This window comes from Lepisosteus platostomus, chromosome 20 (assembly GCF_059453375.1).
Source record: "Lepisosteus platostomus isolate fLepPlt1 chromosome 20, fLepPlt1.hap1, whole genome shotgun sequence".
Classification (NCBI taxonomy): Eukaryota; Metazoa; Chordata; class Actinopteri; order Semionotiformes; family Lepisosteidae; genus Lepisosteus; species Lepisosteus platostomus.
Window position 1 is genome coordinate 16,215,001 of NC_142630.1, and position 24,877 is coordinate 16,239,877.

The 24,877-nt window shown below is 50.3% G+C and overlaps 1 protein-coding gene across 5 annotated transcripts in view; it reads left to right on the top strand.

Annotated features, from left to right (window-relative positions):
• Positions 1-24,877, top strand: part of znf423 (zinc finger protein 423) — a 130,321-nt gene that overhangs the window by 42,846 nt on the left and 62,598 nt on the right. For 2 of the 5 annotated variants that reach the window (XM_088613925.1, XM_088613926.1), the window contains exons 4-5: positions 16,918-20,189; positions 22,147-22,231. In XM_088613925.1, the coding sequence (XP_088470051.1) occupies positions 16,918-20,189; positions 22,147-22,231 (3,357 nt within the window). Of the gene's footprint in view, positions 1-2,267; positions 2,621-4,534; positions 4,658-12,134; positions 16,435-16,917; positions 20,190-22,146; positions 22,232-24,877 lie in introns of those variants that run through there. The other 3 variants (XM_088613929.1, XM_088613928.1, XM_088613927.1) reach the window with 3 other exon arrangements.

The following is a 24,877-nucleotide window of genomic DNA, read 5'->3' on the forward strand; positions in this document are numbered from 1 at the left end:
TTGCCACTGAGCAAAACGGTGAACGGGTTGAGCAGGCATTAAACAACGGAAAAGGGAAACTGCTATGATCAAGAAAAGAGCAGACAATCGCCGATGCGTCCACTTAGGTACTGACGCTCAGCTGTGTTTTTAAGTTCTGTGGCATCTTGGCGAACCAGAGCATTATAAGAACAAAGGCCTCCCGACTGAGATCAAATCGCAAACAAGGGAGAGGCAATGAAAAGCTTGTACTTGTACCGACAGCGCTTCTTGCCGCTGTCAAAAACAAATTCGGCTACAAAGCCTTGTGCAGCAGAGTCCATTTTTATGGCCCAGTTCTATGCTCCAGTTTTGTGGCAGTACCACTTCCTTGATTTCACATAACGGGTCGGTCAAGATGTCAGCCAGACATAGGTAGCTCACCCCTAAGATGCTCGGCCTGTGTTTTGATCACTAGGATATTTGTGGTGCCCAGGATGGTTTTAAGCAATGGCAGCGCCCAGCTCTGTGGTCTGCAGCGCTGTCTGGAGACCAGGGCAGCTCTTGGTTCTATGTCCATGGCCTTGCAAGGGGCAGGTGCACGCGAGATTGAACAGCCCCGGGCATCGGTGCTGCAGGCCAGTTATTGAACCCTGAAGTGAGCAAAATGTCTCCGCTCCGCTCCGCTAGGTGAATCGAGTCTGTGGGAAAGCGTCAGCGTGCGCTGGCTGCACAGGAACAAGCAGAGGTTAATTCCTCGGTGAAAGGCAGAATTGCAACGTTTCGGCGTGGAATTATCCTTTACTTGTTCCTTTGTGCTGCGATTATGGCCAGGCACCAGGAAGAATGCATTCCTCTGACGTTTTAAGGAGTCACGTGTGAGGCACGCGTGGTGAACCTGACAGATGACAATAAAGGCTTTGTCCGAGTTGGGCCGCACGGCCTGTTTTGATGAGGAAGTAACGGTTCATCTACAGAAAGGATTAGCACCCTCTGTCTGAAACAAGCTTGTCCAGTAATGAATACTGTTTGTGTAGTTGTAATTATGTTTCAGTGACCATGTTTACTGAATATGAATGACTTTTACTGAATCCTAGCGCAAGTGGTAGTCAAGGTGTTGTAGTTTGTGGGGGGGAGACGTCTCTTGTGAAGGGATGTGCTAAGTTTTCACCAGCTTCTGTTCAGTATGAGTCCTCTGTCCTGCTCACTCTTCCTTGATCGCTGTGTATGTGTGTCGGTGGGAGAGGCCAAGGGAACTGGGACTTTCTCTCAGACACCCAATTACTCCTGACGTCACCGCTGTCGCTCATGTCTCCCCTGGGTGCCTGCATGCAGCCTTTGTTTTTCCTTACCTCAGGACCCTCCGTGTCTTTTGTCCCATGAATAGCCGTCTAGCTCAGTGCCTGATCTAATCCTGGCATCCGGCGCATCTCTCTGTAGTGGGGCTGTGTTTGCTGATCGGGGCAGTTGACAAATTTGAAAAGTTTTTTTTTTTCCGTAAGAGGAAGGAAAATGTCAATAGGTGAATGTGTATTGATTTCTGTTAGTCATGGTGATACAGGAGCCTCCTCTGGGGCTTTGGGATGAGGGCGGGGGGGGCGGCTTGCAAAGGGCGAGTTCTCGTGTAAGAGAATCTGCTTCCTGTCCAGCAAGAGCTCCGGGGAGAATTAGCCAGGAAAAACTTCACCGGCGTCCCCCCCCCCCCCCACCTCTTCTCTGTGAAGCCAGAATTAAAAAAAAAGTCAGCCCTTCTAAAGACAAAAAACAAACAAAAGTATTAGTCGTCCTGCTGCATTGCTGTCTTTCAAAGGCTGGTTCCCCTTCCGAGCTTTTTTCTCTTTAACGAGCGCGGTTTCGGCGAAGCGCAGTCAGAATGCGCCGGCCTGCTCTTTGGCTCACTAGTGGGAGCGCCCTGCTCGAGTAATGAACTCCCCCAGGACCGGGGAGAGTAATGCAGGGCCGTTTCCATGCCTGGTTCCCAGGGAGAGAGGAGCAGCCGCTCGGCCCCCAGTTCCATGCCAGGCTGCGGTCTGCGCGAGGAGATAAAGTGGGGGGGACTGGGGGACGCCGTGACAGCTGCGCGGGGCCTGGGGCTGACTGGGAGAGGCTGATAAGGGCCCAGCTCAGAACGGGAACCAGCAGCTCTGAGCCGGGGACAGAAAAAATAATCTGACAGGATACCGCGACTGGCAGGGGAAAGTTGCAGAGAGCTGCGGGGGTGGGGGTGGGGGTGGGGGCTGGGGAGGGTAGAAAGAGTGCTGCTAGTCCAGATAACTCTAATTGACAAGAATCGCCGGGCCCAGAGCAGTTGATTTTTTTTTTCCCCCTCCCTCCCTTCTCCTACTGTTCTCCGCATTTGCGCGTGGCCATTTTTGCGTATTTGCATTTCTCAAATGTTCCAGCCTTCTGTCCCACCTACCTGTCTGCGGGTCAGTGTCCCTCTCCCTGCTGTCCAGCCGCGAGGGCGCCAGGGGGCTGGGGCCAGCTCTGGCGTTGCTGCTCCAGGTGATGTGGGGGTGGGCCCTTTGTGTTCGTCGTTCTCGATGCCCTCCTGTCCTGCTCGCTTTCTGTAATCCAAGGCGCTCCTTACCATTTGAGCTCTATTAGTGATCATCGCCACTGCTTTTCTTATACAAACGAAGCGCCTGCCTGCTTCACAATGGTGAGTGATCTGCCGAAATTCGCAGGCTGAATTGCTATGATAGGCGTTTCTGTGCTAAAAGGCAGTCTGATCCCTGATCCCTCTGCTCCTGGGGCTGCCGGATGCTGAAGAGGAGAGACTCGGGGGGCGCAGATATAAATGAATAAGCCCCCCTAAACCTCAGGTTGTGGCACCTTGTGATCCCCTCCCCATTTCAGATGGAGGAAGGGTGCTTCATAAATACTGGAAAAAAAAGGTAGACTTATTGTTTTTGTAATAACATCTGCACTGCCTTAATTATTCCTTTTTAGGAATAAAATTTAAGTGATAGCAAGCTACATTAGTAATAAAGCACTTGGGGTTTTCGTTTAATTTAATTTTAATTGAATTTAAGCACGCATATGCTTTTAGTTATTCACTACTGGTTTCGGTGCTCGGTTTCGGAGAATTGTCTCTGTCACACAGAAGGCGAAGGGTTTCGTACTGGCGCGGGCAGGGGAAGTGCCTCAAACAGGGCGACACTCTTAAAGTGCCTTCATTACATCCTAAAGCATCGCCTCTGGACTCTCCTTCTGAGAGCCCCCTAAACAGCTCTTAATACATGCATCTACAATGCTGTTTTGTAATTTTTTTTTTTTAGGGAGGGATTTTATGGATAATTAAAAACACAGCAAGGTGTCATCGGGGACTAGTTAACTGGAGTATTTACCTTTAAGATAATCACCTCCCTGCCTCATACAATTCCTGTCTGACCCATTATTAGTCTTCACAAACTGATGGTTTATTTTATAAGGGATGCACAGCACGCGCGGGTCTCATTTGCCAGCCCTCCCAGGCTCATTTACGGAGCATCAGCAGTCAGGTAGTCGCGGCCGTACCGCCGAAGAGCGGGCCAGCCTGCCGATTGGCCGCCAGCGCCCCCCCCGCTGTCTGTGGGCAGCGCAGTGCGCGAAACCGCGGCCTTCAGGGGTCTGTGTGGTTAGCGCCGTTCACGGCAGTGTGGAATTTCGCAACATTACCTCTTAATTTTACATTCCGCATCCCGATTATATAGCCAGTCGGTCGTTTGTATTTAATCCGTTTGCTTGCTTTAAATAGGTTGCACTGCTGAAGGAGTGAATTAGACTAAAGACAAAAGATTTCACGATTCCTCCCCTTGAGGCTGTTTTTCCTTTAATTGTCTGAATGGCACTGACTTATTGGTAGTAGTGCTCCCAGGGTCTGGGGCATTACTGGTCTGCAGTGCACACAAAGTCTTCATCCGGAATTGACGGCAAGACGTTTTTTTAAAACGAGGCCGGGGAGGAATAGGGTGCTGCCCGACGAGAAGATGAGGGCAGATCGAAGGGAAAGTTTTCTCCCGCCAAATGGCTCTAGCGAGCACCCCACAGCCAGACGGGCGGACTCCGACGCTCTCTTTATGAGCAGCGGAGAGAGAGGCTAAGGAAGAAACCCGAGATGTTTGGGACCACACGACGGCAGCAGCCGGCCTCCGTTCCCATTTTTTCATTTTATATTGTATTTTATTTTTTTTATATAAATGGAGATAGGTAGGCAGGTAGGGGGTGTGATGTTTGAAGTTAAATTGTGTTTCTACTTAAGCCCGGTCCCTGAGCAATCCTTTATTCTGCTGTTAAGCAGAAACAGCCAGTGGCCAAGTCTGATCTGCTGCCCCCACGGTGCACTGCCCTCTGTGAACTTGCACGATTTTTTTTTTTATAAAGCAGAGCAGGGCTGCGAAAATGAGACGGCCTGGGGGTCAGACTGATCTCTCCTTCCCAGAGAAAAGCCCCTGGGGCGCCGCCAGAAGTTCCCAACCCAAAAAAAAAAAGTTTTTTTTTTTGTCAGGCAGTCGCCGCGGACGACAATCCCCCTCCTGGGCCAGCGGGAGGGCGCTGTGAGGAGCGGGGCCTCGCTGGCACGGGGGGAGGGGCGAGGATGGGAACTGGCACCGCTTGTAAGACAGGGTGGCGGGGGGCAGCCGAGGAGCCGATGGATTTCAAAACTTTTTTTCCGACCCTTCCTCCTTCTCTTTAGCTGCGTGGTTTGGCGGATGTAGTAAGTAATTAAAAGACCCCCTAGCTTCTCATTTTCCCGGCCTGCTCCTTTGATCTGTTTCATGTTGGGCAGCTATTTTTTCTTCCACCAGTGCTACCTTTTGTGTCTTTTAGGTTTTTTTTTTCCTTTCTCCTTTTTTCCACCCGGCCCCCTTTGATGCGGCCGGGGTGTGTGTTAATCCACAAAGAGAGTTTTGAAGTGAGGTTCTTGTTGACAGCAGCGAACTTGAGACTATCTTTTTTTCTGTTTTGATTTTGGGGGGGGGGACAAAACCCCTTTGCGGTGTTATGATGTGAAACAGTCGTGCGCAGACGTGAACCTGCCGGTGTCGGATAGCTGGGCAGTGTACCACTCGGTGCCAAGGGTTTGTCTCGGAGTTCGCTGTCCTGTCTTCCTGGAAATGTTTATACTCCCTGTAGGGAAGTGAAAGGCCAGGACAAGCGGCTGCTCCTAACTAGACCTGGTCCTGCGCCATGAAATGACTGAGTTAAAGGACATGATTATCTATTAATTGTAAAAATATGGTGAAAAACCACAGAAACAAAAGCCAGCCCTGTAGAAATCCCAAACTTCTGGACCCCATGGGCAATTGTCCAAAAGGTTTTCTAGGTCTCTTTAAATCAACAGTTTATGACTGATGGAGAACAGTTAAGATTGTTCATTTAAGTCTTAATTAGGTTAAGGCCTCTATCTCCCCTGATTTAATTATGAATGACTTGTGACACCCGATGGAGGAGATTGCCCTGCGTGCTTAATAATAATAATAATAATAATAATAATAATAATTGCTTACACTTATATAGCGCTTTTCTGGACACTCCACTCAAAGCGCTTTACAGGTAATGGGGATCCCTTCCGCCACCACCAGTGTGGAGCCCCACCTGGATGATGTGACGGCAGCCAGAGTGCGCCAGAACGCTCCCCACACACCAGCTCTCAGTGGGGAGGAGAGCAGAGTGCTGAAGCCAGTTCAGAGAGGGGGATTATTAGACCATGATTGGTAAAGGCCAATGGGAAATTTGGCCAGAACACGGGGGTTACAGCCCTACTCTTTTCGAGAAACGCTTTCATGACCCTGACCTTCCCGCAGGTGGCACTGGTCTTGAGCGAAGGGCCTCGGACCTTCCGAGCTGCGGCCCTGACTGGAGAGCCGTTCCACCAAAATCAACAATCCAGCGCGTCGAGCGGGCCACAGAGTGTCCAAGGGAAAAGATAAGGCCCCCCTTAACACAGGAAGAGAAGCCGATTCGTCCTGCTATGGAAGTCCCCCACCTCAGAGACCACCTTCCTGTTAGATAGAGCTGTCTCAGCCTTGTCATTTGTAGGGGATGATTTATCCTCCTCATTTCTGGTCTGCATATTTTGGGGACAGAGTGACCCTCAGGTCACGATCAGGTCCTGGAGAGGCGCAGGTCAAGAAGCTTCCGATTGGACATCCCCCAAATGTCTAGAGCTTGTGTACCCAAGAAGAAGAACAGCACCCAGACTCCCCAGTGGCCCTGCTGGTCAAGGCGCTCGCCTGAGTGCTATGATGTAGGTAGGCTTAGTGGGTTCGACTGTGACCCGGATTTCACAAACGGCGGTGCGTAATCGTCTGCCAGCCGCCAAGGCTAGCCGGCTGTTCCTGTCTGGGCTCCGGCAACACGCCGACCTCGGAGGCGCCTCCAGGGGGCGCCACCTCTCCAGTACAGGAGGCCCGGGACGAGTCCTCCGTGGGTTCAGTCGCGCGGGGGTTCGAATCCATGCCGAGACGCGGGTGGAGGCGGGATTGGCGGGTCGAAGCGAGGAGCTCTGGCCCGGAGCCACAGTGTGGGCGTTCCATCACGCCATGAAGGGAGGAGCAGCTCGGCGGCTCTGGGAGGAGCTCGGCCGCGGGCGGGGTGTCTCGCAGCCCAGCGCTGCCCACGCCGCGCCGCAAGGACCGAAGGCAGATTGCTATATTTATCAACTGGAAATTGGCGATTTTTTTTTTTCCTTCGGTGGAACTTTGTGCCCGGGGAAAAGAAAATATATATATCTCAGCTCGCTGCTAATGCCTTATCTGAAGTTCTCCTTTTCTCGGCTCCAGCTCCAGTTGTTAATTGTAAGTGTGCTGGGAGCTCACGCTGTATTCTGTAGATTTCTTTTTCTTTCGCTGGCCTGGCGCTGAAATTTCCATTAATAATAATGATGCGAGGTATTCAGTCCCCTTCCTCGCAGTGCAGCTGGGTGCTTCTGTGTTACCCTGGGGAACGGACATTTTAATACTCGTGTAATTATCCTGCAATTATTTTGTAATGCGGGATCCAGGTGTTGGCTCATGCTGCACTCTGTTGCGACCAACTTGTTTTTTTGTTCTTCTTTTAAGATTTATTTCTGTGCTGGAAAGCTCCTCGGTGAAAAGTCGAGGAGTGTTTCGGGAGGAGAGAGGGGCAGATTCTGCAGCCTCAGGACGCCGGTCTGTAGGAAAACCAGGAGATGAATTTTCTCTTTTTCCTCAGCTGATCATATATAACCAGATCTGGGTCTGGGTTATAGAGAATTGGTTTTTCTTTGCTTTGAACAAGGCTGTGCCCCGTCCCTCTCAGCTAAGCAAAGAGGTGAAGGGGTTTCTGGCAGCAAAACAGGACTTTCATTCTTCCTATGTAGGAGTGCTTTCCTGCGGGCCCAGTTAACGATTGGGAAGTGTTTTGAGGGCAGGCTGGACACTGTGCAGTGACTGGGACAGGATGAGCTGTTAGGAATGGACAGAGCAGCGATGCCCTACTCCTACAGCTTCATTCCGGAGGTTAGGTTTCTTATTCATTTCCACAAGCACCCCCGACTTCGTAAGAACCTGTCTGCTCTCTGTCAGTCAGGCTGAAATCCTAATATGTGGAATTAAGTGTAAAGAGCAGAATGTTGGGGACCCCATTTTTAAAGGGGGGAGGCGAGATGAAGTGGCTGAGAGGTTGCTGCGCTCCGGCGCTGGGCTGTATTTCTGGAAGAGGTTTGCAGTGGCAAGAAGTGCCTTCTTGACTGCTGGAGAGTAATTTAGCTGTCAATTTTGTGGGGCTTGTAACATTTTGCTCTGATTGTCTCGGTTACTTAATTTACGCACATTCTCTCGGTTAAAAACCCTGCTATGCGAACCTCCAGCGTGCTCGCGAGATTACAGCTCTGCCTAATGGCAAGGTAAGGGCAGGCTCAAATAAGCGCCTTTCAGTAAAGGGAGCTGGATGTGTGCGTGTGTTCACTCTATAGCATGGGACGTGCCGCGTCGTCGAAGACGGAATCACAAAAAAAAAAACAGCGGTGACCAAGATAATCGGTGTGGGCCACCTTTACTTTTTCATTTTCAATCGCGTGTCCAGTATTTATCATTCTTTAGCGCTGCCCCCCACACCCAGTGTAGTGTTCAGGTCAAACGCTGGCGACTGATTGCAGTGCTCACAGCAGAGCAGTCACACTGCGAGCGTGCTCTTTGCGCACTGTGTGTGACAGAGTGCTCCCGCGCCAGACGTGTGTTCTGCCCCTCTGCGAGGCGACTGTGGCTGGTCCAGGTGTTCCCTGAGCGCCCCAGGAGGACAGGGGCCGTCCTGGTGGACCGACGGGCAGGAGGTACCTGCCCTCGCAGCCTGGGCCCCATGGGCCCCCTGGGGCTCCCCTCCTTCCCCTGGGAGCCCCACAGACCTTCACAGAGCAGAGCTGCCCGGCTTCTTTTTGTTTGAAATAAAAAGGCCTCTGATTATGTTACAGCTGCTGGCATTACTTATTTAAAAGCCCAGCCGAGGTGAGAGAGAGAGGGGGGATGGGGGCGGAGGGGGGGGACAATGGAGCCGAAACGCCTGAGTTGGGCCGGAAGAGGGAGCTGGCTGTGGGCGGGCAGGAGAGGCTCTGTGCCGGCCCTGTCGAGAATCCACGTGTGTCGTGCCGGGAGCTGATGGATCCGATCAGTTTTTCTAGGTAGATCCTAAACCTCCAGCCCGGCAGGAACCCGTGTTGAGGTGTAGGGAGTGAATCGCAAGTATAGAAGCTGGGCCTGAGCTCTGTCGCTGCGTTATCAGCACGGACAGTTCCTGCCGCAGCACGGAAACGCATTCTGCCATATTTGCATAGTTGCCTTTAATTCATCGGTTTCCTAAACGACCTCGATTAGCATTTCTGACTACCAAAGCTTGGTAGGAATTGTGAATATTTAAAAAGCCTTTCCCGGATCATTTGTTTCTTCTTCTAGCCTAAACTGTAAGCCAGATAACCTCATAAACCATATCCTGTTTGGAGCTCGAGGGTATAGTATCTATTTTTAATATTGCTCGAGAGTTGGTGATTGAGTGCTCGAAATTATGGGTAATCTTCTCACAACAACCCCGCTTGCTGTGAACGTTACTTCAGACTAATTAAATTAAGATGAGTTATAACCAAACGCTTTCAGATTCTGTGAATCTGAAGTAGCAGTTAATGCAGGTCTGCGTGTGTGTGTGTGTGGGGGGGGATTTGCTGTAAAACAGCAGTCCTGGGGACGAGACAGAAGTGGGAGAGATCCAGAGAGCGCGAGACAGGAGGTCTGTGTCAGTCCAGGCCAGAGCTGCGTCTCCTCTTTTTTAAACACACACTTCCGGTGATCAACAGCAGGAGGAGGCTTCAGAAAGAGATCGCCAGATCGCAGGCAGTGATCCTTAAGAACATAGGATGATCCTTCCTCTCGAATCACAGCTGGAGCGAAGGTGTAACAGGAGGAGATGCCTGGGCCTCACAGTCCTACCTTCTACCTGGGCTGAGTCCAGTGGAACAACAGATTTGCAAAAGCAACACGCTTGGAGGGAAATCGGGAGCTGGTTCCTTGTCAGAAGTGGTCAGCTGTCCGTGTGGGCTTTCTTTTAGTTGTCCTGAAAACAAACAAACAAACAAACAAACAAACTCCTCATTTAAGTCAGAAGGGTGTTTAAACTTGGCAGTTTTTTTGGGGGGGGGTTATTGTTCTCAAAGCCTTACGTAATTCTTTTCGTTTGCGGACAGTGGAAAAGCTGTTTTGTACATTTTCCTGTGGTTTCGAAGCCAAAGAAAACGCGTTAAGTTTAGCGCGCAAAGTGGTGCTTACAATATTTTTGGGTTGTCATGCCTGTGTGGTTGGGAGAGGCTTCAGGAGGGGTGGGGGCACACCTGTACCCCCTCTTTCGGAACGCTGGGGAGACCCGGGCTGTGCGTTCTCCTCGTGCTCTCAGCTGCCGAAGACAGACAGAGCTGGAGGTACCACGCTGCTTCACGGCGCACAGCCCCATAGTTTCCTGCATGAATTAGCAGGCAGCTGTTTCTCATTTCTACTTCCCAACTGTACACAAAGGAACATGCCTTCACTCCTTTCATTTATAATGAATTTTAATCACCACTACAGGTGACAAAAAAAAATGTTGAGACAAGCTTGTATCTCTTGGAAGAAATAAAAGACTGCCAGATGCCAAACTGTTCTTTACAGCCCGCGATAAAAGAATTGTTTTGGTACACTTCACATGTAATTAGGGTGCAGCTGTCTCCAGTCCCAGCTCCACGCGACGTTCCCCATTTGAGAGGAGAGGAGCCAATGAACAGGCAAGCCTACCACATAGGTGCCATCTTTCCAGCCCTTTGCCAATCACCTCACCCCCACCCTGTCAGTGTACAGGCCTCGCGAGGGAGTCTCGATTTAGGAGTTCCTCAGACTGTTTTTTGATAATTGTGGGAATATGTCACTGTGGGCCAGTCTGGAGTTTTAACCCCTGAAACGTGGCACCGTAAGGCTCTTTTTATTCTGTGCAGTGTGAGCCTGTTCAGCTCAGCAGTTTGTTTCGACTTGGCCAGTCTGAGCCGTGTTTTATGGTTTTGCATGAAAGATGCTCCATGGACAAGCTTTTCATGGCTTTGCGTTCTGTAGCTCGGAACACAAACGAGTGAGTCAGATGGTATAGAGCAGAAAAGATGCCCCTACCCTTTTTCCCCCGTTTGCATGTTTTTAAGCCCCTGGTGCTTTTCCATCATCTGCAGTCCCACTCTGTTGCACAAGTGGCCCTGCTGTCCCAGGCCCCCAGTCCCCACTCCCCACTGCCCCTGGCCTTCTGGCTGGGGAAAGGGGGCTGCTGTTCAGCCTCCATGGGTGCCAGTTAATGCCATATGTGAGGCGCAGGGCCTGTGTGCATGCTCCTGTCCGTTAGGAACTGGCTCTGTAGCATATTGACTGGGGTCTGCCGAACAGATTGAGCTCCCCTGTCAGGGCACTGGAACGTTTGGGGTCCTCTCTGAGGTGCCCGAGTTGCTGCCTGTCCTGCCCACAGTCTGCACACACCATCATCGAGAAAAGGCAAAACAAACCAGAGCATCACAGGCTGCACGGCAAATGGAAAGTTTGCCAACTCTATTGCTGTTGTCCTTTGTGTAAAAACATCCAGCTGGGTGCAACAGAAATATTTTTTCGGAGAAACTTGCATGTGATCCGTGTCTACAACCCAGGTTATTTCTGAAACACATGCTTCAGGAAATATTCTCGAAGCTCCGCTAGGTTTGAGCTTGACGGGAAGAGTCGGGGCTGGCTCCTGTGGCTGGACTGGTTCTGTACTGGGAACCTTTTTCCGGGTGTGTGATAGCGGTGCAGATTTTTGTGCAACCTGCTCCAGTGCTGCAACATTGCTGTGGTTTCTTACGGGAATACAGGAGGGAAGAGCCGTGGTCCTGTCGAGCAGTTCTCACAGATCAACCCAAACCCATTCATTCCTACACTTGGAGCAGCCTTGCTGCTGTTTTGACCACTTCAAGCTGGTGATTTGTTCAGTTAAGTGATCATTTGAGATGGAAAATACCAGCTGGCGGTGCCCAAGTTCATTGAACCGCTTCACTTAGTGAATTAGCCAGGGCTAAGGGTGGCCACCCCTGATGTACCTTTGACCCCTGTTGCAGAAACGCTGCCCCTCCGCAGGTTGGCACTACTGTGCTGGACAGGGTACGCTGCCATCCTTCGCCTTCACGATGATGGGCTTTGTCAGAAACTTCCCAGGAATGACTGGCCGATGGTCAGGCGAGCCGAAGGGTTTGTAGGCAAGCTGGCGGGAAGGCCAGGAAAGCTCCTTTGCAGATATTTGTGCAAGGCCGAAACCTTTCTGGGCATGGCTAGATTAAATCGTCCTGCTGTCTTTTCTGCAGGATAGAAAAACCGAACAGAAATCAAGAGAAGGAAAGATAACGGGCTCCACTGTGGCGCGTTCGAGAGCACGGCTCTGTGGCGGGTGTGCGTATCTCTCGCCCAGGCAGAGGCAGTGCTCGTGGCTGTTTGCTTTTCCTGGAGCAAGGATGCGTTTTGAAAACATGGAAAAGAAGTGCAATAACCAGGTGAGGTGTTAGCTTCCGAACGGGGAAGGATTACAAAACACAAAATGGAGAGGATTAGCTAATGGGGATATAATTCAAGGCACGAGGCAGAGAGGGAGAAGAAATAGCTAATACACGCGAACAAGACGTTTGGGGAATTTTGCTGGACCGCACAGTTCTGGCAGGGGGCAGGATTTTCCAGTAAATACTGATATGACTAAGCTCAAGCTCCGTTTGAGATGGAAGGATTTAGGAATGGTCATGACTCAAGGGCTGTCCTGTCATCCAGGAGGAACTGGAGGTTGTGGCCGGGGTGAGGCTTGCTGGTAGCGGACTAGAGTTCAGCTCCACGCTAAGGGAGTGTCTGCGCTGGTCCTGGACGCAGCAGGGCTGTGAGGGCTGCTGTACAGCGAGCGAGTCGGCCTGGGATAGCGGCCCAAGGACAGGCCTGTCCCTCACTCCAGAACAGGAAGGAGTTGCTCCGCGGTCCTCTCCATTAGAGCAACGTGGGGGGAGTTATCACATTTAGGAAACAGGCTTTGTGAAGCAGCGTGTTGCTGCAGTTCTTGTTTTATTATTATAGCAGTTAATTGTGTTGTAAGTAGCTTTAGGCACGGCTTCGTACACGGGCTAGTGCCATAAAGGAAGCAGCAGCAGATGTTATCAGCCCCGGCCTCCTGTACAGTCATCACCTCGAGCAGCCGGAGGAGTTCCCTGCCAGGCTTCTCCGGGATGCGGAGCTGCTGCTGCCCCAGCCCGCGGCGGGATCGATCTGTGGGTTTCCGAGCCACGTGGGAGCCTGAGCCCCCAGCCGCTCGACTCCACGGAGGGTTTGGAGCGAGCCGGGGCTGCGGGGGTCGCCCTCCTGACCCGGCGCGAGCGGGACTGGGCGCGGCCCGGGGGCTTCGGGGCGGGTCCGCGGTGAAGGTCGTGACCAGCGGGCCTTGGGCCTGGGCCTTGGTAACGGCTCACGACTGGGGAGCGGCTCGCAGGCGGATCAGGAGAAGGGCAGCTGCGGGTTTGCTGCCCGTTCTCATCTCGGCATTTGGCTTGCTTTCCTTTTTTTTTGCCTTTTCTTTTCTATTTCTTTCTAATTTAACTTTTCATTGAATTTTCTTACCCATTTAATGCTCTTGCCAAGTCCCCGGTGGACGGATGACAAAAGCTTTCTAAAAGCCATGTGATCTTCTATTTTAGAACAGCCCCACTTCAGAGGATTAGCCATTTTTAATGACTATAATCTCCTTCTTTTTCAAAAGTGATTTTTCACATTCTGTCGCATTCGGAGGATTGCATTAGCATTAATAGATTTATAATTCAGAGACTGACCAGCCGTGCCAGCTTTTTTTTTTGTGGCTTTTTCATTTTTTTTTGTCAAAACACTTCCAAATGTTTCTTTGTATTTGCTGCAGGCTGTACAGTACAAAACTGTTACACAGCAGGACGGCTTTAATGTAACTGTCACTCTGCTGGCAGATCGCACACGGTACACGGGATCCGTCTTGCGCCGCGGCACTGTGGAGATCACAGCGAAGTTTGTCAGGGCCACACTTCGTCTGTCTGAGGAAAGGATTCGGAGGTGATGTGGACTGCGTGCAGGTTTTAGGTTTTGTGGCGAAGATTAAGAAAAGCAGTCTGAAGAAAGAAAGCAACAGGAAACAGAAGAGCCCCCGATATCTGTTCTTAAAATTTGCACAGCTTGTTGGGGGGCAGCTTGTTCATCCCCTGTGTTGCGTGTGCTGTGTGTGTTGTGTTGCCCGTGCTGTGTGTTTCATGTTTTGTGTGCTGAGCGGGCTCCATGTGCGTTACGTGTGCTTTGTGCGTTGTGTTGTGTGTGCTGCTTGTGCCGAGTGTGCTCTGTGCACGTTTCATGTGCTGTGTGTGGTGTCTATTGCATGTCTGTGTGTGCTGAGTGTGTGTTACGTGTGTGTGAGTTGCATCTGTGTGCTAATTGTGCTGTAAAGCACTCCTGGAACTGCTGAACAAGGCGCTGTTTCGAGTGCCACACCGGACCTCGTCAGGCTTTGCAACAGGTGTGAATGTTCCCGAGTTGTGCTGCAACTAGGCTGAGCCGGGGGTCCCAGTCCTGTTCTGGGGGCTCACGCGCACCTGTCCAGCTCTCAGTTACACATCTGAACCCTCCCTTGACTTCATACCAGGAGGAATCTGAGCTGTCTGACTCTTTCTAGCTATTAACTGTTGCGTTTCACTGTGAATTTCACTACAGATTAGTCAAATAAACTTTATTGCAAATATTCCAATCAAGCAACTTGTTAGTTCAAATTAAGGCTTCAATTAGGTAATTAAGCTCAGCTGGTATGAACGCCAGCAGGTGTGTGGGCCTCCAGGACCATGATTGGAGACCTCTGGGGCTCAACAACGATGCCCAGTGCCTGCTTTGCTTTGATTAATCTGTTGCCTGATAATGCAGCTCTATGTGCGTAATGTACAAGAGTGACAGAGAATTTCAGCCACTTGATTGGAAATGGCGGGTCTTTAGTTTCCCATTGCCTATTCTTGGATTTTAAAAGTGTTTTGTCTTGAGCTGTTGTAGAAATCCAAATAAGACTGGTAATGTAGTCTTCGGCCTTTTCAGTGTGTATCGAGCTGCAGGTACCTGTAACCGAATGAAGCAGAAAAATGTCCCTATTTCTCCCGCTGTATCCAAGTGCTCTGAAGATAAGGGATCAAGTGTTAGGTATCTAGTTAGGTATCTAGCACCTAGTTCCATGTGTTGATGTATGTTGATGTTCCAATGTACGCTAATTGGACAAATCCAGCTGTTACACAATGTCGCATTTCTGACCTTGGCATGGAAGATCATCCTGAAAAACGATGGCGTATAACCCCCCTCACGAAGGAGTGCTGTTCGTCCTCTTCCTGGCTTCGTGGGAGACTGGTGTGGGCACCAGCATGGCACCTTGGGGTGGCTCAGGGGTCTGGCTCTTTGAAAAGAGGAACGGCTCTTCATAGATCAAGACCCGGTGGCACAGCTAACCTAAGCGCCCCACGTCTGCCTGACCTGAGTCGGCGAGGGCACCTCAGGGGCGGGTGTCTCCGCTCTCCAGTCCCCCCGCTGGTCCCTGAGCTGCTCCTCCGCAGTCATTCTTGGTTTTCTAATTGCGAGGACCCCTGCAGCCCTGCCGACAGCAGGGTTAACGCCCTCCGGGAGAAGCCAGCGGAGGTGCGTTTCTGTGTGCAGGGTTTGAAGGGGATTTACTCCGAGTCTGCCTTTATGACGTCTACCCCAAGACAGCAGGCCAGGGCCCATGGAGGATTCTGCCCTGCCAGTCAGGGGCTGTTGCCTGAGCAGGGTGTTCTGAATGGCTGCGGTAGGCAGGACGTCTCAGCACAGCGTCTGGTTCTAGTAACAGCGCTGTCCCAGATTGTGGGGCTGTGCGGTTTACCGCTTCTGGCTCAGAGACTGGAACAGCCCAGGCTCTTGTAATAAAGAGTGCAATGGAGCTCCATGCGATGAGCTGATTGTTTTCCCCAAAATAAACTTGTAGCTACAAACACAGCAGCCCGGGACATTAATCTTGCTCGACGAGATGCGCTCTGCACTGTGTTCAACACATCTGGACTCTGTTCCTGTCTGTCATTTTTCATGTAAGACTTGTATGAGTCTAATGCCTACAGTTTCCTGTTGTTTTAAGTCTTTTTCTCCTGGTGTCAGCCTTAAATTCCAAGTCACTGTATTTACAGGTTTTTTCTCCTTCTGAGCCGGTAAGAGAATTGAATTTTTGCTGTATTGCTCAGCTGCTTGTTAACCTAAAGCCATAAGGTTTAACTATTTATCTAGTCATATTTTATTATAGGATTGAAAGTGTTTATCTGTTTGCCTCTGACATGTCCAATTCCTTCAGCCACTCTAGTATTTTGATGTTAAAAGACTCATGTAACACTAAGGCTTTTAGGTTTTCATGGTAATGTGGTACATTTATGGTAATTTTATGGTAAATACAAGGAATAAATGATTAGCCTGAAATGTACAAAGGTAGCAAGTCTTCCCTGGATGCCACATGGATGTCAAGTGTAATTTTTGTTCTGTGTCTCTGATGGTTTTAGGTTTCTGCCTCTACACTATTCATTTGAAACCCACAGGGCAGTGTTGTGCTTACCTTTTCTGCAGAGAATTGTGTTGGATTGAGCACGAGACAAAAAGGCACGCTGAATCCATGCATCTCTCTCGTCCTGGAAGCAGATTTTAACTTTCATGAGTGCAGCCCATGATTAGATTTTAATCGTCGGCAGCTGCGACTTGTTGAAGCTCTGACTCATGGCCGAGCGCTGTCTTGGAGAGAGGCAGTGGAGATTAGCGCGTCCCGAGCCTGCCACCCTTCTCCGTGCAGACTACCCACAGGCTCGTCCCAGGACGGGTGACCCTGCCTGATGCAGAGACTTGTCCTTGGCTGCCCTGAAACGCTGCCCTGGGGGTTGAACTTTACTTTACAGTGAAGAAATGGGGTGCTCAAAAGCCGAAGGTGAAAAAGCCCTTCAGTACTCCGTGTATAACCTTGACATTCAGGGGTTCCAGGAGCCAAACTCCCCTGTTTAATCAGCGGTGTTTTTTTTTTCTGCCTAAATGGACACAGGAAACCCATGGCATTAGCAAGGAGCTTGTACAGGCCTCTACAGACAAAGGAAATGTATTTACCTAATAATGTATATTTAGGTGCTTCCCAAATAAAGAAAAGCAATCCAGATGTCAATCTATGAAAGCTGCCTCCTTGCCTGAGAATCACCCGATCTGCTTTGCAAAGCTTTTCATCCAATGTGTAAATCTTGTTGCTGTAATAAAAAAGAAAATGAAGTTGATTGTGTTCTCCAGGGGTTGGGGGAGTGGGGTGGAGGGAGTGGAGAGAAAGAAAAAGAGACATGATGTCCTTATTTCACAGGCACGGTGGGAATTGGCGTCTTTTATTCTTCACTTTTTTTCTAAATATTCTGTCTGCTCTCGGTTGCAGATGGCGATGATGACCCTCATCTCTCCTGGGTGGCATCCTCCCCCTCCAGCAAAGACGTGGCATCACCCTCACAGATGCTGGGGGACAGCTGTGACCTCGGAATGGGGGAGGAGGAAGGAGGCACGGGGCTGCCCTACCCTTGCCAGTTCTGTGACAAGTCCTTCAGCCGGCTCAGCTACCTGAAGCGCCACGAGCAGATCCACAGCGACAAGCTCCCCTTCAAGTGCACCTACTGCAGCCGGCTCTTCAAGCACAAGCGCAGCCGAGACCGTCACGTCAAGCTGCACACGGGAGACAAAAAGTACCACTGCCACGAGTGCGAGGCGGCCTTCTCGCGCAGCGACCACCTGAAGATCCACCTCAAGACGCACAGCTCCAGCAAGCCCTTCAAATGCACGGTCTGCAAGCGGGGCTTCTCCTCCACCAGCTCCTTGCAGAGCCACATGCAGGCCCACAAGAAGAACAAGGAGCACATGGCGCGGGCCGAGAAGGACATGGGCAAGAAGGATGACCTGTACATGTGCGACTACTGCGAGGAGACCTTCAGCCAGACGGAGGAGCTGGAGAAACACGTCCTCACTCGCCACCCCCAGCTCTCCGAGAAGGCTGACCTCCAGTGCATCCACTGTCCCGAGGTCTTCTCGGACGAGGGCTCCCTTCTCAACCACATCGACCAGACGCATGCCAACAAGAAGCACAAGTGCCCCATGTGCCCGGAGCAGTTCGCCTCGGTGGAGGATGTCTACTGCCACTTGGACAGCCACCGGCAGCCTGATTCCAGCAACCATAGCATCAGTCCCGATCCGGTCCTTGGCAGCGTGGCCTCCATGAGCAGCGCCACTCCGGACTCCAGTGCTTCTGTGGAGAGAGGTTCCACTCCCGATTCCACCCTCAAGCCCTCCAGGGCCTCACGGAAGCACGGCTCCTCGGAACGAGAAGATGGCCAGAACTGGCCGGCAAAAGTCACTTACAGCTGTCCCTACTGCTCCAAGAGGGATTTCAATAGCCTGGCTGTACTGGAGATCCACCTCAAGACCATCCATGCCGACAAGCCTCAGCAGAGCCACACGTGCCAGATGTGCCTGGACTCCTTGCCCACGCTTTACAACTTGAATGAGCACATCCGCAAGGCCCACCGCAACAGCAGCGCTTTTCCCGTCTTGCAGTTCAGCAACGTCTCTGCCTTCCACTGCAACTACTGCCCAGAGATGTTTGCTGACATCAACAGCCTGCAGGAGCACATCCGCATGACCCATTGCCTCCCTGGTGCTGCCTCTAGCACCCTTGAAGGAAACCATGCCTTCTTCTGCAACCAGTGCTCCATGGGCTTCCTCACGGAGTCCTCCCTGACTGAGCACATCCAGCAGACTCACTGCAATGTGGGCAGCTCCAAGCTGGAATCCCCTGTCATACAGCCATCTCAGTCCTTCATGGAAGTCTACTCCTGCCCGTACTGCACCAACTCTCCCATCTTTGGCTCCATCCTGAAACTTACCAAGCACATCAAGGAGAACCACAAGAACATCCCACTGGCTAACAACAAGCGCTCCAAGGCGGACCACAGCCCTGTCTCCTCTGATGTTGAGATATCCTCGCCAAAAAGGCAGAGGCTGGTAGCGAATGCCACCCCGGGCTCCAATGGCGAGTACCCATGCAATCAATGTGACCTCAAGTTCGCCAGCTTTGAGGGTTTCCAAGCTCACTTGAAGTCTCATCTGGAGCTGCTCCTGAGGAAGCAGTCCTGCCCTCAGTGCAAGGAGGATTTTGACTCCCAGGACTCACTTCTGCAGCACTTGACAGTCCACTACATGACCACATCCACCCACTATGTCTGCGAGAGCTGTGACAAGCAGTTTTCCTCAGTGGATGACCTGCAGAAGCACCTCCTGGACATGCACACCTTTGTCCTGTACCACTGCACGTTGTGTCAGGAGGTCTTTGACTCCAAGGTCTCCATCCAGGTGCACCTGGCTGTCAAGCACAGCAACGAGAAGAAGATGTACCGCTGTACTGCCTGCAACTGGGATTTCCGCAAGGAGACCGATCTGCAGCTGCACGTTAAGCACAGCCATCTAGGCAACCCAGCCAAGGCCCGCAAGTGCATCTTCTGCGGTGAGATGTTCAGCACAGAGGTGGAGCTGCAGTGCCACATCACGACCCACAGCAAGAAGTACAACTGCCGCTTCTGCAGCAAGGCTTTCCACGCCATCATCCTATTGGAGAAGCATTTGCGGGAAAAGCACTGCGTCTTTGATGGAGGCAGCAGCAGCCAGAACGGGACACCCAACGGGGTGCCCCCGGCTGCCAAGAGGGCCGCCGAGGCTCCGGACCTGCAGAACATGTTACTGAAGAGCCAGGAGACGGCCAACAGCCACGAGGCCAGCGAAGACGACGTGGATGCCTCCGAGCCTATGTACGGCTGTGACATCTGTGGAGCGGCCTACACGATGGAGGCCCTGCTGCAGAACCACCGCCTGCGCGATCACAACATCCGGCCCGGGGAGGACGACTGCTCCCGCAAGAAGGCAGAGTTCATCAAAGGCAGCCACAAGTGCAACGTCTGCTCACGGACCTTCTTCTCCGAGAACGGGCTCCGGGAGCACATGCAGACCCACCGCGGTCCGGCCAAGCACTACATGTGCCCCATCTGTGGGGAACGCTTCCCATCCCTTCTCACGCTCACGGAGCACAAAGTGACGCATAGCAAGAGCCTGGACACGGGGACCTGCCGCATCTGCAAGATGCCCCTGCAGAGTGAGGAGGAGTTCATCGAGCACTGCCAGATGCACCCTGACCTACGCAACTCTCTCACCGGCTTTCGCTGTGTGGTCTGCATGCAGACAGTCACCTCCACGCTAGAGCTGAAGATCCACGGCACTTTCCACATGCAGAAGCTGGCCACCAACTCGGCCTCCTCCTCCCCCAATGGGCAGCTCCAGAAGCTGTACAAATGTGCCCTGTGCCTGAAGGAGTTCAAGAACAAGCAGGACTTGGTGAAGCTAGATGTCAACGGGCTGCCTTACGGCCTGTGTGCAGGCTGCATGAGCAGAGGCACCAACGGCCAGTCGTCGAGCAGCGGTGCTGGGGGAGGTGGCAGCGGGGCACCCCAGGAACCCAGCGAGAAGCCTCTGGCTGGATTGCGCTGCCCAGAGTGTGCTGTGAAGTTTGAGAGCCTGGAGGACCTGGAAAGCCACATCCAGTTGGACCACCGGGAGATGACCCCTGAAACTAGCAGCCAGAAGAAGGGGCCAGAGGCAGCTCCTGCCCAGAAAGTGAGTATAGAGTTTCTAAATAAATCTTGACTTAACATGCGGCTTCTATTTCCAGAGATCACACCTCAGATTACACCACCTGCTTTCGATTGCGAGACGTTATGATCACAAATGGGTTGTGCTCCGTCTTAGACCAAATGTTGAAGGTTTGTATATCAGTGTCACTCAAGCAGCCCCTCTGGCTGTCTGCAAACTTGGCGTCTTCCAGCATATCACAAAAAGGAGAAGAAGAAGGAGAACTTCCCTACCACTTTCTCACGTTTTGTATGTTTTTTCTTCTCCTGCTTTTATAAATCCCATTTCTTTTCTTTCCTCTTTGTTTTCACACACATGGTGTACTGCTGTTATAGTTTTTTTGTCCCGGTAGAGCACACTCAGCTGTTGGTGTGTACCCCCTTGGCTTAGACCTGTGGAAGAACGGTATTTTCTTTGCTCCTTCCCCAGTACCAGCATTGTGGGCTCCGCTCGCTAACATCGAACTCTCCAGTTCAGGGGTATACAACACAGTGTCTTGCTTTTCAGCTTGGAGCTGGTGTAGATGACATTGCTGTGCCTTCTCTCTGGACAGGCTAGGTTAATGTTTTTGGACCGTCTCTCTGTTGCCTGTTTACGGAGTGGAGCTGTGTGCGATGTTTGTGAGGATTTTGCAAGAGTCACACTGGCACTTAGCTACCGGTACCACTGGCCTGTCAGTTGTGGATTCCTATGGGATCTGCTAGGATTTTGTCACTGGTTCCACAGCTCTACAGTACAGTTTGACTCTGTTATCATTCTTGCATTGTGCACACACCCCTTCCTTTCTTTTACTGCCTCTGTACATTAACTCTCTGGTCCAGCTACAGCACAGGTTGCTTCTGTTGCATACGGACCCACTCATGCATCCATGTACGTCTCTTGGTACCATTAGTGAATTTTATCTTGGTACCAGTATGTTATTATGCAACACATATTAGCAATTTACTTTTTCACTTCTCATTTACTTGTTGTTTTGTATTAATGGAGTGTCTGTGTTCACCCACAGTGCCTTGCTTTTGGAAATGCCCAGCGTGACCCAGTTAGTATCCAACCTGTTCATTGTCTGGGTTACAGTTAAGTTACTGCTTCCTAGGCTGGGCAGGCTAACTGTAAGAGCTGTACTGCAATGCTAATGTGCACACATGAGGCTTGATTCAGGCATATTCTGGGGTCCCCTCACCTCTTCTTCAAGGGATATAACTCGCTTGCCACAGCAAGGGCACGGCCTCTTCCTCCTCTTCATCGCCAACCTCTCCTCTCGTCCCCCACAAAGAGGGAGTTCTTTTTGGACAGTTTGCTTTGCCAGCCCAGTCATGGTGATCACCTTGAGAAGTTGGAGGAAAACGTTGGGCTATGTCCATAACCCTGGTTCCCTGAAGCAGAAGTGTTAGCACAAGCCCTAGAGCTCACTGCATTCGCACACACGTAAGCTGAAAATGGTGAGGGAGCAGAGCGCTTCAGCTGACATTGATATACAAACCTTTCACAACTGGCCGAAGGTGGAGCAGAACCCACCTGTGGGTAACCTGACGTTTTGGTTTGTTTTTGCTTTTACATCTCATTCCTATGCCCTGTTTCCTGAATGAAAACTTCACATTTTTGAGGAGTGTTAAAACCGCGCCAGTGCAGCTCCGTCTCACTTCTCGAAGGGCTCTGCTTCGGAGAATTGATTTCCTGGCGATGTTTTATCTTTAATTACTAGGTCCACAGACATGCGGTCTCACTGTCCTCGTTCTCCGGGGTGTCGGTGTCTCTCTTTAGAGGTGGGAGACGCGGCGTTCAGCTTGAGCTTGTGTTGCGCTAAGAGAACTGGAGAAACTAGAAAACCTTCACCCTCTATCAGCTTTTATTCCTAGGCACTTCTGGCTAGAGGCACTGATTTGTCTGCTGCACGCTGAGGTCTGTCTTCCGATTACATCCTGAGCCTGCTTCTGTTTTCCAGAAAAAAACCTACCAGTGCATCAAGTGCCAAATGACCTTCGAGACGGAAAGGGAGATCCAGATTCATGTTGCCAACCACATGATTGGTAAGTACTGATCTGATCTCTCACCCCTGTCTTCAGACCCCACTGACATGGTCCACACGCAGGGATGTCGCCAATCTGACACTAACAGCCTTCTTGGGCATTAAACTGACTGGTCTGCAAAAAAGGGCTTCCTGGTTTTTGTTTGTGGTTGCAACTCTTCGGATCCCTCTAGGACAAAGCAGCTTTGCTGTGCAGTGATGGCTGTGTGGTTTTTCCAAGTGCTTAACCAAATCAGCAGTCTTTGACCACGTTGCCCGTGCAGTAAAGGAAAATCCAAAACAAATATTAGATAATGAGATAGAAATATTGGGTGTAGTCGTCAATAATAATTGATGGTGCTCCAGGTTATTAAGGTGATGTGATTCTACAGTGGACTCGAACAGAGTACTGAATCCCAGGCACGTTTCCTTGCAGAAGCTCATTTTGTGTGCGTTCAGAAAGAGTTTGCTGTAATTAATGGTTTCGGCAGTGTTCAGTTTTTTTTTTCCCTCCTCTTTTCCCGTTTCCGTTGCATTAAACAAATGGAGCCAATTGCATTCCCGAGATTTATGAGTGGGCCCGTGGATAATCTGAAAACAAATGGCTGGCACTTTGGGCAATTACTCCACAACCTTTTTATAGCATGACAGCCAATAGATGTAGAAGCTCATTTACTTTCTCTGAGCACACGTACGGGAACTCTTTTGTCTTCTGCGAAAGAAGGGCGTACTGCTTAAGCCGAGTTGCCTTCATGAGTAAATTGTGCTTCACAGGGTTGCGACCTGTATGCATTGTGGCTTTGCCGCTCATTGTGCTTTTAACGGGCTTTCAGCTAGCCTGGCAGTCTCAGTAACGAGGCCCGAGTGGCTGGGCTAGGACAAGTCAGTTGGACACACACTTGATTAAGCAATTAACGTTGCGATTGATGTGCAAATTGGGGGTCACCCCAACGAGTGGTGATTTTAGAATTCAACATTTGGGGGAATTGGCTGAAGATGCCAGAATGCTGACATTTATGTCCCTGGGTGTGCTGGAACATTGCTTGGTCCCTGAAGGGCTATCCCGGCACAGATTCAGCACCACGGTGGGGTGCTAGCGAGCTCGGCCTGGGTCCTGTACGTCTCCAGGCCATGGCTGCGATTCCACGAGAGCCTTGACTTCCCATCCAGCCCCCTGGCTCTGCTCGGAGTCGGCAGCTTTCCTGCAGTTCATTTCCGAAAAGCCGATGATTTATAAAGATACCGGGGCTATAATGGGAAAACGCGGGGATCCTATACGTTTCAGCCAAGGAGGGAATTTTGGGTTAATTAACATCATAATTGTTAGAAACCAGGAGGAGATTAATTAGGAATTGAAGCAGATTATTTTAAGTGCTATTATTATTATTTTTTTCCATCTTCAAAGATTGATGACGTCTTTAAATAATAAAATAGACCGATTTGCATTAACCTTCAGCAGGCTGAGAATTTGCCAGAAGGAAATTAAAGAGTGATCACAGAGGAGCTACATTTCTACACATTTCAGTGCTTTTTTTATTTCCTCTTATGAAATGCTTTATTTCCTCTTAGAAAGGCTTTTTGTATATTTCCTTTGTACTCTTTAAAAGGTGCTTGTCTTGAAGATTGCCACTCTGACTTCTTAAGTAAAATGTATTAAAGTTTACTATGTTTTGGTAATGCATAGTCATTTGCAAGCATTTAGAATTCTTTAGTGTGTTGGGACACTATTGTTTTTCTAATAGTATTGGTTGTGCCTAGACAATGAAATTATCCATTAAAACAAAGAATACATGAGACTATATTGTCTTTATTATAACAGTAATACTGCCCTGCACGTACCAAGCTTAGCGTTCATATTGCTCTTAATACATTTGTAAGGAAAGATGTCTAATTTATATTACAGAAATGCCAAATGTGTTCTCACGCTTTACAGCACTCATTTTGCAATTGTAAAGAAACACAAACATGCAGCATGTTTCCCATTACTATCTAAGTCTGATTTTCACTTTGCACCTTCTTTTTTTTGTCAAAGGAGCTGCTGTAGTTAGGCAGCTCTCTCTGTGCATAGCTGTAGCTCAGTTACATCACCGTTAATCTCTGCATGAGCACTGCTCACTGGGAGTCATATTAAATACTTCAACTTCAGCAAGGTAGCGATCGCATAGAAATTCATTTGCAAAATAAACAGTGGGTTTTGAAAAGAAATTCATGCAATGGAGGCGTCTAGTTTTCTTTCTGTCTGCTTGCTGAAAAACAAATAGTGAGGTTTGCTTTCCAAAGATGAGGAGTTTCAGTGAAAACGAAGGTTGCTTCAGTGCAGTGCAACTTGTTTAATTTGTTTGCTCCGTGCTTTTAATGATTAATGCGTTCAGTTTGCACTTTTTCCGTACTGTAGCTTTTGGCAGCTTGGGTAATCGTTGTTCAGTTTTTTTCGCTGCTACTTTGCAGATGCTCTGACAGTACTCTTAATCTTTACTTAATATATATTCACGTTCGGCTGCGATCACAGTTTCTTCATGCGTGACAAAGGGGTTCACAGTGTACCCCCCGTCCCTAACACACCTGATGTGCACGAGCATGTGAACATGCATGGTCTCTTACACACCATGCAGTTGTCTTCCTGCTATTTCCATATTTATTCATGCGCAGGAGCTGTTGATAAAACACC